The sequence below is a fragment of the Nicotiana tabacum genome, chromosome 21 (assembly GCF_000715075.1).
Source record: "Nicotiana tabacum cultivar K326 chromosome 21, ASM71507v2, whole genome shotgun sequence".
NCBI classification, from domain to species: domain Eukaryota; kingdom Viridiplantae; phylum Streptophyta; class Magnoliopsida; order Solanales; family Solanaceae; genus Nicotiana; species Nicotiana tabacum.
In genome coordinates, this window is record NC_134100.1 from 25,257,702 (window position 1) to 25,272,555 (window position 14,854).

The 14,854-nt window shown below is 34.9% G+C and overlaps 1 protein-coding gene across 1 annotated transcript; it reads right to left on the bottom strand.

The window, feature by feature from the left end:
- On the bottom strand, nucleotides 1-14,559 carry LOC107824411 (branched-chain amino acid aminotransferase 2, chloroplastic). Its single transcript, XM_016651161.2, has 11 exons — nucleotides 14,249-14,559; nucleotides 13,831-13,916; nucleotides 11,062-11,236; nucleotides 10,734-10,910; nucleotides 10,525-10,656; nucleotides 8,730-8,828; nucleotides 7,917-8,033; nucleotides 7,601-7,696; nucleotides 2,005-2,117; nucleotides 1,214-1,393; nucleotides 1-243 (listed from the first exon to the last, which is right to left on the bottom strand). Exons 1-10 carry the CDS (start codon nucleotides 14,390-14,392, stop codon nucleotides 1,276-1,278), a joined length of 1,257 nt encoding a protein of 418 aa, XP_016506647.1. The 5' UTR covers nucleotides 14,393-14,559; the 3' UTR covers nucleotides 1-243; nucleotides 1,214-1,275.
- Between the last annotated feature and the right edge of the window lie 295 nt (nucleotides 14,560-14,854).

Genomic DNA, 14,854 nt, shown 5'->3' on the forward strand with positions numbered 1-14,854 from the left:
TTTCACCAAACAGACTTGTGTCATTTTGGGGTCTAGAGGAAAATTTTAAGTAGAAATGGCATGGGATAGCCACTTTTTAACATGATATTTAGTTTGTATCCAGTATTTTTACCGCTGAGCACAAATAGCCACTACTTTATTAAAATTAATACGAAAAAATATTTTTACCCTTTCTGCTCTGAGGTTCCATACCCCAACGTTGTCAAGAGATGCCATGACCGCTGTCCATCCTCCAAGAAAAACCTAACAGGTACACAAACAAGTAAATAGAGAGGAGCATACATAGACAATAAATGAGAAAGCAAAAACAGTAATCGATAGCCTTCAACCTATTAGAGAGATATATGCGCAAAGACGACCACAGAAGAACAAACCTAAGTTGTAGACCGGAAAATTGCATCCCACCAATTATAAGTTCAAAAGTTAAGGACACTTGGTCCTGAACTTAGAATTACAAGTTCAAAAGTTAAGGACACTTCATCCTGAACTTAGACTAACAAGCTCAAAAGTTAAGGATAATAGGTCCTAAAGTCCTAAACTTAGACTAAGAAGCTCAAAAGTTAAGGACAATAGGTCTTGAACTTAGGCAAGAAGCCCAAAAGTTAAGGAGAATAGGTCCTGAACTTAGACTAACAAGCTCAAAAGTTAAGGACACTTGGTCCTGAACTTACAGTTACAAGTTCAAAAGTTAAGGACATTTGGTCTGAACTTAGACTAACAAGCTCAAAAGTTAAGGACAATAGGTCCTGAACTTAGACTTACAAGTTCAAAAGTTAAGGACAAGTAGTCCATAACTTAGAGTTACAAGCACAGAACTTAAGGACAGGTTTGAGTTCTAAGTTCAAAGGACATGTAGTCCTGAGTCCTGAACTTAGAGTTGCAAGTTCAAAAGTTAAGGACATGTAATCCTGAAGTCCTTAACTTAGAGTTGCAAGTTCAAAAGTTAAGGACACTTGGTTCTGAACTTTTATGAGCAGAAGAATGTTTCGTCCGGGCAGGTAAAGTTTATTAAAGCAGTGGCTAAAGACTAAAGACATTTTAAACAGTGGCTTAAAAGTAAATACATGTGTTATTAGTGGCTAACCATGCACTTCCCCCAAAATTTACATCATCCCATAGTTACTTCTCCTTCGCCCAGTACATATCAAAGATACATATAGGGATGATATCAACCGAAATTGTTAACTAATAAAGAGGCAAGTCGAAAACTTACACACAAACTTTAGCACAAGGAGAACACAAAGGTGAAAGGTACTATCCCTTAGATGCAAAAGCTCACTTCAGCTCGACAATCCAACCCATCTTATCCTCTGATAGTCCCATTTGTAGGCTAGTAAGAGCAGAATATAACTGTTGTGATACACGACCAACCCCATCACTTCCATATGTTACCCTGCAAAAATGTAAACGAGCAGGTCTTTAATCAAAACCTTCCAAACCTAGATAGTTTTTTCCTTCTAAAGTCATGCATAGACGTCCACATATGTGTTAGTGGAGTTTGTGATTAGAAAGAGAAGAAAAGGCGAGTGCAAATTTCAAATAAAAAGATGATGGTTGAAGGTGCCTGTCAAAAAGTTGCATGTTCCAACAGTCGTGTCTTAAGGTATTATAAAATTACCTTTCACCTCCAAAACCTAGTTGAAGTCAGATTTTAATTCTCTCATTAATATTCTGAAAAATTCAAATTGTGTTACTGGGGAAATTCAAGTTTTGCTGAACTTGGATTTCATTTTGGCTTTAAATCCTTCTGGACATAGATTACTCTATCAAAGCCATTGCCCATTAGTTTTCTATTTCTCCCAAGTTTACTTACCCAACAATACGAACATTCGCATTAGTATTCATGTATTGAAAAGGACTAACTAACTACAAATCACTATCTCATGGCATACGTTCATGGCCGTCTCACTAGCTGCAGCAGGAGAGAAACAAAACTAAAAAGATAACACACTGAAAAGGGTTGTATTATTAATGATGTTGATCCATTCCAATTTATGTACATACCTTTTGCCCATGTGAGTAATGCTGCCCACAGGAGATACAACCACTGCAGTTCCTGTGCAGAACACTTCATCAGCACCAAGCAATTCGTCCACACACACATGCCGTTCTTCAACCTACATATTAATCCTATGGTGTTAGAATAATAGTCCTGTCATGCATGAAGTATTTAGTGACTGGCTCTACCAAGTGAACTACTTGCAGAAAAAGTAAAGGAAGTTCCCATTCTTTCCCAAATTCATTTGTTTTTTTTAAAAGATAGATCCAATCCCAAATTCAATTGTTTAATGGTAAGGTAAAGTTCATCATTATGTCAGGAACCTAATCATCAAAACGACCTTGCTACAAATTTGACTCACTGTGGAAAGAACTGAACTTGAAAGGTTCTGTTTGTTCTTCCAGACCGATGACCAACATATATGCCATAGTTATTGAAGTTCAATTCTATCACTCGATAGTTCTGTGTAGATGATTTAAGCAATGGAGAAACATTGCTCTTGTTGCATAAATTAGAGATTGTAAGCCAAACATTTCACAGCTAACACTAGAAAACAACTCTTGGTAACGTATGTCCGCAATAGGAGTGTCAAATGTGGCCAAAAGATTGATGACCCGCCCAGCATTACATGGGTTGGGCACAAGATGAATTAGAAGTGGGCTGTGTCGAATAGCACCCAAATAAAATAAAATAAAAAGAAATCCAGCAAAGAAGAAAAGGAAGAAATTTCATGGGAAGTGTCGAATAGTACCAAAAACAACGTGCACATAAGATGTTACAGAGACAAATAACGATTAATATACTGACAATTTCTTATTTTTCGGAGGAATTGAATGGTAGGAAAAAGGAAACAAAAAGAGAAAAGGAATATGAAATGAAAAAGGAAAAGAAAAACATAAGGAAATGAAAGAAGAGAAAAGTAAAGAGATGAAAAGGCACAATTTGAAATTGTCAAAGACAGAATGCTGATACGATAAGTCTTTACCATACTAGTATTCTTTCCAAAACTTCATTTTCTTCATGTCCTTTTTATTTATTTATTTTTTAAATTTTTTGCCTTTACTTCTTTTCTTTCCTCTTTTTTCTTTAGGTGCAGTAGACGTAAAACCAATTTACTAACGGAAAGAAATCAAAAGGTTATGCTATTTCCTTTTTCTTTTCTTTTTTTACAACTCATATTCTCCTCTTTTTTGTTGCTATAACTCATATTTTCTTCCTTTTTTCGGATTTCATGAAAGTTGACTTGTGTCTTCCAGAACAGAACTGTTGTGATTTGGTGAAATTTGTTGATGCAGTGAATTTGGGTCTTGCTTTTCCTCCTAGAACTCCATTTTTCTTATTGCACAGTTGCCTATTCTGTAGCATTTTAAGGAAGATCATGAATACCACAATTCAGCTTACAACAGAAAAAATGGAGTTTATTCTAAATGATGTGTGTTACTAACTTAATATGGAGTTTATTCTAAATGATGTGTGTTACTAACTTAATATGGAGTTTATTCTGAACGATGTGGACTTGATAAAATGATGACAATGTCCTGGGGCCTTGATGACTACATGTACTTGGTATGCGTTTTTCTTATTCAGAAAAATCTGTCGTTCTTACTTAAATAAAGGGACAATTATATCTGATTTTCATGTGTCATTATCCAGATAATTAAGAAAAACAGAACCACTTTGCCATCAACTACATTTTTCATCGGCCCGATACCATTCCTTCTACTGCAAGCAGTCCATAACTAACTTTTTTTCCTTAATTCCGAATCCTGGACCTTTGTATTGTAGCTCTACATAGGTCAGGGGCATATACACACTTGATGAATGAGAAGGATAACGAAAATCCAAAATGGTCCTGCTATATCTTCCCATGCATTTTTGTTCATGAGGCTGCAGATTATGTACTTTCGTGATCTTTCAATTGGACGTTTTAGCTTCCTTTAATGCTAAATAAGACCATTTGTTTAAAGACCTTTCACTTGGCACATACGAATCAAAAATTTGCAGGATAGTAGAAAGTGTTGGTGAAGATGCGACTGAGGTCCAGGCAGAATGCAGAGAATGCAAGCTTAATTTGAAGGATTTTTGATAGATGTTAACAAAAAAAAGGAACATCTGCCTTATGAACATCTGAAGTGAGTTATAGGTGGGAAATTGTTCTAGAAACATATTTACTGGTTTATGTTTTTTCTTTTCAAATTAATTAACTGATTTGTTTTTGTTTGATTTCTAATGGTAGAATTGTTGGAAGAAGAAAAAGGTATAAAAATCTTTAGAAAATAGTAGAAATATTTCAGAATTTTGAGTCAAACTACTCAAATCTTCACATTAGTAAATAAAGTTTTTTACATTAACATCTAAGATAGTATAATGCAAACACATGGCTAATATCTTATTAACTAGAATTATTTCTAACTGATATAAGTAATATCATTATTATTTGAAGTTAAAGGTTTTGTCTTTTAAGAATACTACATTATACACAAGTATGACAAAAGGGAAAGAAAACATTAACTTTTGCATATGTTGTGTGTGTATATACTCTATTGAAAAGATTAAGGCCTTTTATTAAAAAAAAATCTTAGGTACGAGTTTTTAGAAAAATGTTGCAGGGGCAAATAAATTGATTGCTCGTCTCCTGTTAACATTAGCCTTAATTTCCAAAATTACTAATTTTATTGACATATATACACAGTTCCCCATTTTAGGATCTACATTTTTTCTTTTTGGGTTTTTACATTAAAACTAAGTTTACATTATAACTGAATTTTAAATAATTATGAGCAATATCAATATAAATACAGATATAAAGACTACATCTACAATTAAAGGTGAAGGTGAAGATCTTAAATAGCTTGATGTGAAAAGGTAGTACAATCTCATGGGGCCCGTGGTTGATCCGAGGATAGTAAACACTACTTTGGACTCAGGGTGGCCGCAATTCAGTATGTGGTGGTGGTCAAACAATTTATATAACACTTTATCGTAAATTGTATGCGTTTAATTATTAGTCTTTGACTATACATACATATTAGCATTATTTCTCTATATATGCCTACTACCTTAGAGCTTTTTTTCGCTATTCGCCTTTGATAACACTGTGATGACTATGCATGAGTAGTGGGATTCTAAACTAAATAGTCTTTTCATCTAGTATTTTTTTTCTTTTCTTTTCTTTTCTTTCTCAAATATAAATACGATAACAATCCTACCATTTTTTTTAACGAGAAAATGAAAGTCAAGGAAATTTATCATTATAAAAAATGTTCCACAAAAATATAAATAAACTTGACCATTTAAAGTTTATCCTTTGTTTTACAATACAACTGGACACCAACTAATGCGTTTATTACAATAATTCCATATGTTTAAATTCCATATAATTTAGTTATTGAAATTTTTCACCACTCCCACCACTCAATTGATGAAAAGGTAAAGGTTGTTGAAGATACTATGCATAAATTGTTTAAGAAGTACTTGAAATGTCCAATTACTGGTGTTGATATGATAGGAAGTAGTAGTGGTGGATGTGATGTTGAAATGGTGGATGAAATGGATGAGTTTGATATTTAAGAAAGTCCATTTGAACTTGGTTTAGAAAAGATACAACTAGATTTTTACTTGGAAGGGCCCGTATTGGTTCGCAAAGGAAATGAAGATCTAGATGTGCTTAAGTTTCGGAAAACTCTCTGATGCCACGTGATTTGTTATGTATTCCTATCAGTACTATTGCATCCGAGTCTATTTTCAGCATCGGTGGTCGTGTTATTGGTAAATACGAAGTTCTATTTTACCTTAGAATGCAGAAGCTAAGTTGTGTTCACGAGATTGGCTTTATGGTCAGCAAGGTAAAATATTATCATATAATTTGTTTAATAAAATCATTCATGTAGCTTGACAATTTTTCTTTAATCTGTATGTATATAACAACTGTTGATTTTGAAGAGGAAGATCAATGCAATAGACGTGGAGAAAATTGCTGCTAAAACTTTCAGTAGCTTGGTGATATCTGCAGGTTTTTGTTCTTCTAGCCTTCCCAGATACATTAGCAATTAAGTTAGACAATCGTTTTTTGACGGAGAGTTCGGGAAGAAATAGTCATTATTTGTTTTTAATTGGGCGAATAAGTTTCTATCCTCTTGGAGAATAGTTGTTGTCACTACAAGGCCTTTGTTTTTTTGTTTCTTTCTCCGTAAATGACTTGGCAGTGACAGTTGGAATTGATTTTCATAGTATTGGTATAACCTTTCATGCACACTTTATTGTTATTTTCCTCTGGTTTGTTCCTATCTGACTTGGTTTGTTTATCTTATTAGTTTGCTTGTTATCCTTAGATTGTGCTTATAGAACTTCCATACATTTGTGTAGTTAATGAATCCTGCAGATGATGACCCAATGACCCAAAGAGATAAGAATTCAATGAAGTCGGATGGTCTCTTGATCAATCTTTCTTGCCATTAATTGGTTTTACTTGTAGGTAATGTTGATTAAGCTGATAATGTGCTCTTGTGCAGGTCATGTTGTGATGATTGGTTCTTTATGGAGTATTTGTGGACATCTTGACCGATGCAAGCCTACTGTTTCTTTCGAATGTAGAAGGAGCAATTAGTTTGCTCTAATGGATTTTCTCAAAGTTTTATCATCAGATGATGTTTAGGTTCACGGGAAGGAGTTAGATTTGTCAACCAAGCTGATAGATTAGTTTCTAACATAGCTTATGCAAACTTGGTATTCCATTTAGTTGGTTCATTGTTGCTGAGAATTGTGTGTGTACTGCAAAAAAATTGTTTGCAAGTATTTCTTGGTTCTACGAATTGTAATTTTAGTGCCTACAACAACAGTCTCGAAATGCTTGAGCTTGGGACTGATATGCAAAAAGATTTTTGTAATTAGGCTGATTTTGAGCCTTCTGTCAAGTGGATATTTGGTACTTCTTTTATTGGAAACCTTTATTTTGTCAAAAAACAGATAGAAGCATACCTATTAGGCTGGCAGTTGATATGCTGTTAACACTACTGGTTGGGCTGATCTATCATTGGAGTTTTATATTACTGGAAGATAATTACATTACAAAGTTTAAATGTGAGGCCTGATCTAGATCATTGAACTTGATATCTGTTGTATTTTAAGTGGGTCAAATTGGGCAGTCATGACCCAACCCGCTTTTTAGCCCAATTAGTTCCGTTTATAAATTCAACCCATTTTGACCCGCTTAATTTCAGCCCTACCCGCCCATTTGACACCCCTAGTCCGCGACATCTTTGTTGCTCATCCACTGAAAATGTAAAACCCATAATTATCTTCATTCAACTAAGTCAGAATCTTATATGCTAAGATTGGGCAAGCACAATATTCATTTCTTCTGAGTCTTCTGGCCTGGTGTTCATTACAAATATGACGAACATCATATTTACGTCTTCCTTAGTTCAGTTACAGGGTCTATATATTCTTATATACCAAGGCTATCAGATAATTCAACTTTAAAAAAAAGGACTCCAAATGCTTGCACCATGATGAAACACAAAAACTAAGTATTCATACCATTATACGATGGCAAGTAGGATTAGTACTCAAGCATGTTAATGTAAAGGCAAACAGGGGTACCTGGAATCCTTGGCTTACAGCTACATCAATTATGCTCTTTCGTGTAATACCAGGAAGAATGGTTCCTTTAATTGCAGGAGTTGTTATCAGATTACCCTGAGAAAATAGTATTTAAAAGAAATAGTGGCCTTCAACAATACAATAATTTTTAAAGAAGTCTGTGCAGAGAATTTAAAGTATCCATGTAGGACAAATGCCACTGTTTGACAAAAACTTGGTGAATCTAAACAACTGTACTCTTCTCTAGGCTAGCAACAATGTTTATCGGCCCGCCATATTCTTAACATGCACAGATAAAACTGACGTAATATTATACCTTCACAATGAAAACATTACAAGAGGAAACCTCCTCTAGGTATCTTTTGTTCACACTATCAAGGTACAGAACATCAGAGTAGCCTTTAGCTTTAGCAGCACTCTGTGCCTTCAGAACCTGCATTTGAAAACCCAAAGATGAAAAGGAAATTATCAACAATTGCATATTTGACTTTCAATACTCAACAAGAACATGTCTCAATCCCAAGCTTGTTTTGGTCAGCTATATGAATCCTCAATACCCATTTTGGTCCATTTAGACTCGTATTATTCCAGAACTATAAGTTAGATATCAAATAATTAGAAGCACAAATCATTTTTTCTGCTCATGATCCCAGCTCCCCTTTAAAGTTAGGTATTTCCAGGAAATAATATGATTATAGAACTACAACCCCCCTTGTAATCACGTCAAGTGTAACACAAGAGTGAAAAGCTCAAAAGTATCGAGGAATAAGACAGACCACTGTAGGGCAGTTTACATTAGATATTTCCATGGATAACGTGATTATAAAACTATAACCCACCTTGGAAAATATCAAGTGTAACCAAGATATAAGAGAGACCACTCCAGGTCAGTTGCACAAGAATGCGCAAATTTGAAGTAATGACTTTATATGCTTGTTAGATGGTATTTAGAAGTTCAAGGCGAAAGCTGAATGTAGAGGACATTATCAAATATTCAAGGAACAATAGAGGGTGAGGATGGTGACAAAAAGGATAAACAAGCTAAGTGGGACCTCATGATTATTTATCATCGTTAATGTTACATAAACAGAAATCTGAAATAAGCTGATTTTCTGTAAACCTAGCTTACTGCTGCATAATTTCCTATAGTCTTGACACCTCCAGTTCCGCCAGGAGTTGCACGGTGCATTTCTGTCTCGATTACCAAATTTATTGGTGCCATACCTTCCTGCCAAGAAAGTAAAATGAAGTGACCGTAGAAAGGGACCCAAGTCATAACATGATTATCGTAACACAAACATGGAATTTTACAACAAAAGACGCCATGCTCACTCGAAGTTTGAGAATTAACAACAGACCTTCATCTTCCTATCTTTTTATATTCCTTATTGACACCATGATCTTTTGTTTTGAAAGTAGCAAGATGATTGTGAGATGGTGTGTTAACTTTTTTATATTCCTTCAAATTTTCACTTCATGTACCAGCTGTAATTGACATCACCTATATTTTCTCCAACCAATAACATCAAGGACTTGAATATATACAAACTTGAATATTTCAAAATTTAGCCACAAGAATTCGGGTCTAATGAATATTGTGATAGCATTCACAATAGAACTTCATCAAAAAGAATCTTGTATCTAATTCCAATTCATTCTCATGATACTCAATCAGCAACTCAAGCTTTTCAATAACCATATGAAGTGTAAGAAACAAAAGAGCAGGGGTAACTACTGAATTTAAAATTTGTAACCCCCTTTGTAATCACATCAAGTGTAAAACAAGAGTGAACCTTTGAGAAGCGAGCAGAGAGAATAACCAAAAAACCAGTAATTTCATGGGTCATGATGAACTTAAACAACTAGATTTTCACATAATTCAGCAGAAAGACTTCCTCGTTTATAGGCGTAGGCTTTTAGAATTGAAGCATAATTTGTACAACAGACCACAATAATTTGTCCTTTTACATCTCCAATAGGAATGAACATTGACGGAAGTTTTATACCGGTAATTTAGGGGATTTGATACTTCAAAACCAGAATGGTGAATTCATCACTGGTTTTATTAAGTACTATAGTTAGCTGAATAAGTTTTGAAACATCTCGTAAAGATGGAAGTAGTCCTAGAGAGAAAAAATTGACTTGAAAGGTAATCTCACACATACTGAAGAAAATATATGACAAAATTTTCCAAAATAGAAAAGTTTCTTGGTACATGTATCCAGTGCAGTTATGTTTGATTGCCAGGCATAAACCAAATGAACGCAGAGTCAGATAATTTTGGATTTAAAGTTCTCTTGAGTAAAAGAAGCATGCATCATGACATCTACCTTAAGCTATTCATTTTACCAATTATTAATATTTTCATGGACTGTGATATGCAAGAAACATTGAAAGAAGCAGTTGTGAACCGAAATAAAAAGTTACATTCGAAGCCTGGGGTATGATCCAACTAACTGCAAGTACACCAGTAATAAGCTTTCTTAAATTGCCTCCGACAGAAATTCAAAAAGGGAAAAAAATTAACTCCATTCTGCTGTTCATATTCTCACACGTCCACACATTTCTACTTGTTCCATTTCAAGTTACTCTCTTTTTTCACAAACATTTTATACAGCAAGGCTTGCTACTCTATAGTACCAGACAGGGGATAACACTAAGAAGTAGGGGGAAAATCTATAATATGCATCCTCTGTACACAAATATGCAATTTTCAAATCGATGAACGCATTTAATTACACTTCAAACATCTAAAGCCATATGATCCATATTTTAAGTAGTCAATGGTCACATTTATGGCAATACAAAAGCTAACCAGTCATTAGCAAAAGGAAAAATCATAAGGAGCAGAAATCCTAGAAGTGTTATGCCTATGCATCAAAAAAGCATATACACATGTAAGCCAAGGATGCGGGAAAAAGTACCTTAAAATAGTTTCCCACAGGTGATACATAAATCAGAAATGTGTACTCAGGAGCTGGAGCAACACCAAGAACAGCTCCACTCCCCATAAGCAACGGTCTTATGTATAATGAACCTTTACCAGGAGGAGGAATCTGAAGTAAGGAATTGAAGTCAGGACATAAATCTCCCAATAACAGGATTTCCCACTAAGATTGAAGTGAGTCATTACCCATCTTTCATTTGCTAAAACAGTGGCTTTTACAGCTTCCACAAACTGTTCAACAGATGGTGAAGGCATGCATATACGTTCTGCTCCCATCTTCATGCGCAGAGCATTTTCCTCGGGTCGAAATAGCAATATATTACCATCATGTCTTTTATAGGCTTTTAAACCTTCAAACAGTCCCTATCAATATTTCTACAAGCATTTAAGTAAAGTCTGACAGATGAAAGTGGAACAGTAATCATTAAAATGAATAACATAAGCAATGTATTTAAGATTAACAAAAAGAATGCTGGAAATGAAAATGAATACCAAGATAAGGTGCAAAACAGACCTGTCCATAATTTAATATCCCAGCAGATGGGCTCAACTCGATGTTCCCAAAACGCTGTAGCTCACCCTTAGAAAAGTTCTCATCTCGAGAACATTTCATGATATACATATAATCAGTAGGCGTAATGCTAAAGCCAAGGTTATCCCAATCGATGTCGGCTAATTCAGGTGTTGTACTGTTTTTATAAAGAAAACACACTTGTTATTAGTTGGTCTACTAGCAAGAAAACAAGAAAACACACTTTCTATCAGTTGGTCTACAAGCAAGAAAACAAGAAAGGCACTACTTTTATGATCTCTAACTTTTTTTTGTGAGCAAACAAGCAGGGCACTTGATAGATGGTCTGAAAATAAAAAATTGTTTAATTACAGGAAAATGTGTTGATGTATCAATATTAGCAGGCTCTACTTTTATGATTTTGTTTGTTAGAATTGCTGTATTCCGCAATGTAGTTGCATAGAATGAAAGCTGGTTCAAAAGCGGGCAGATTTAACCACCTCAACTTCTCAAGGCTAATAAGTAATATCTTCAATATCTGCAATGACTAGCCTATGATCCAATGAGGCTGTTGAGGTTAAAGTTAAGGCCCCTTAGATAAATAGGTCTTAAGCCCAATAAAAGCATATTCCTGTCCAAGCTTATGTTGGTTATGCGTCACTAGTTCATATTTCGTAACAATGTGATATTCGTTTCTTTAGTTGTTAGTGCAGGATACAACCACACCATCCATTTGCCCCAAAAGAAAAAATAAAAGTAGTGATTATCCCGTGATGCGCAAGACATTTTGTACTTTCTCTTTTTCTGATTTCAGATATTTTCCAAGATGCTCCTGTCTATGTTGTCGAACCAAAGCAACATGTAAAATATTTTTGAGTCTGTCTCTCAAAATAAATACAGTCAAACCTCTCTATAACAGCCTTGTTTGTTCCGAATATTTTTGGATGTTATAGCTAAGTGTTGTTATATAGAACATATATTATAACATAACATGAAAATTGGTTCCAAAAAGCTTGGCTTTTATAGTGAAGTGTTGTTATATAGGGATGCTGTTATAGAGAGATCTCGTTGTAGTTGCATCTCTAGGAAATTTAGGTTATTCAGATTGTTGCAGTTTTTTATTTTCTTTTTTAGATATGGTAAACCCAACACCCCGAACCTTTCTTCCAAGAATCAAAAGTGGTCCTTTTCCACTTTGCTCCATTAGCGAATTAAACTCTCAACATCTTGGTTGGAGGTTCTCCCTTATGCAGCCACCTAAATTCAGGTCACGCCATCCCTAAATACTACTCCCTTCGTTCCAATTTATGTGAACCTGTCTGACTGGGCACGAAGTTTAAGAAAAAATGAAGACTTTTGGAATTTGTGGTCCTAAACAAGTCAAAAAGGAGCCCAGAATATTTGTGTGGTTATAAAAGCTTCTTATTAAGGGTAGAATTGTAAGTTTAAGTTAAATTGTTACCAAATCTAGAAAGGGGTCATTTTTTTTGGAACGGACCAAAAAGGAAATAGGTTCACATAAACTGGAACAGAGGGAATAATAAATAAAATAGCATATTTATGTAATTTAGCCTATTCTCGTTGCTCACACTATAGCAACCTAAATTCAACTCTTTTATCTTCATGTGCTATTTGTTGGAAAAAAATGCAGCATCTTTATGTAATTTAGGCTATCTTGGTTCTGCATGATGAGACTACCTAAATTCATGTAGGATCTTAGTATAATTTAAGTTATTTTGGTTCTATGAAATGTGGCGACCTATTTCAGATCAATGTTGTCAAAGGCGAAAAGCTCTAAAAAGCTCTCTAGGTCAATTGGGGCTTTAAACGCAAAGCGCAATTTAAGTAGGGGCTTTAGTTAAAAAAGGCGCAATGCAAGAAAAAATAAAATATATATGTAATTCAAGAGAAAAGTAACAAATTCATTTATATTGTTTTCCTTAACAACTAATACACTTATTTGCCGATTATATTTATAGTCTAGCATTGCTCCATTCAAGATAGAACTCATGGGCAATAAGGGGCATGTCTTGGTGCCCTGCCTATACTGAAGCGCAACTTAAGTGAGGCGAAGCACCCTCCCTGAGCTTTTTTGAGCTTTAGGGCTTAAGCGCGCCTTAAATGAGCCTTTGACAACATTGTTTGAGATAGACAGATACTGTCATCTTTATTTACTAATCAAGAAGTAGCACCTTTGTGTTGATTGATTTATGTAACTTAGTTCATTCTAGTTGCACAATAGCCACCTTAATTCAGGAAATGTTGGAAGAAACGGACTCACAAACAAGACCTTAAAATTATCACTTTTTAAACAGCAAATGAGAGTACTTCCACGGCACCCAAGGGTGTGGCCTAGTGGTCTATAAAGTGATAGAAAACCATGAGGTCTCGGGTTTAAATTCTAGCGGAGGCAATAAATACTAGGTGAATTCTTTTTATCTTCCTAAGCCTTAACCCTTAATCATCAGAGTTATCCAATAACTAAGCTGGTGAGAGGTAGCAAGTAACCGGTGGAATAGTTGAGGTGCGTCCAAGCTGGACCAGACAGCCCCGTCATAAAAAATATGAGAGTAATATCATGATGTGATGATATTGATTATTTTCATTTTTGTTTTTTGAAAATTGACTGCGTTTGAATATACTCAAAATTAACAAAATAGCAATCCAAATGTACAAATCAAAAATAAAGAAGGGAAAATAGATTTTGGGAGTGGGACATTTAAATTGTAAAACAAAAGCAGCAAAACAATAAAAAGATAAGGAAAAAATTACCTTGCAGGAGAGGCCACCTGAAGAGCACTCCCATTGTTTTGGGAGCTATTACTACTGTAAGAAGCAAAATGTGACTGCTTCTGAAGCTGAAGACACAAAATTAACCAAAATCAACACTTACATGCACAGATTTACAAAAGGATTTAAGTTATATGTTAAAAGAGTTTGAGTTATACACATCTTAACTTATCTTATTTCAAAATTACAAATTTCACATATTAAGGAGCTTTGAGTGTAAAGAAAAGTTTATACTCAAGTTAACTTAAACTCAAAATTTATAAGGATGATGTATATAACTTAAACTGAACATACACAAATTTAACAAATACAGACAAGCACTATAAAGCAACGACATTTCGAATTGAAAGTAAAGTAGCTAAAGAGTGAAAAAGAGCATTAGAGGAGCGGAGCAAAAAACCTTTGAAGGGAGAGGAGCAAAACGGCGTTTGTCGGTGAAGAAATTAGCAGGAGGAAGAAGCTTAATAGCGGTTCGTGATGGGCCGAGAAGGTGATTACAACTGGGTTGCCGATGAAGCCCTGCAAATGCGCCGCCGCTCTCCATTGATCTGTTCTTCTGGAGTAGCTTCCTGTGCTTGGGACTTTGACCACAGGCGTTTGTCTCGGCAGTTTCAACGTTTTGAGTATATCTCCGCGTAAAGTTCTACTCCGGGAAATTATATGCTCTCCCTGCCAAATTTCGGTTCGATATCTAAAAATTTAGTTTCGATATTTCGGTCAGTTGGTTTATCAATTGTTTATATCAAATCACATACCAAAATATTTCGGTACAGTTCGATATTTTTTATTTTGGTTCGGTACGATTTCGATTTAAACCTAATCTTCGCTGCCTTCCCCACTCCATTAACTAATGTAATCCATGTTGTTTGAGATTCCACCAAAGATTTCAACTTTATTTTACAATCATTCTAAAATATCTCAGCTTTAGCATTTTTAACTATGGTGAACCAGCGATTACTGTAACGACCTGATATGTCGTTTTTAGCATTTCCATCCCATTCAGTTA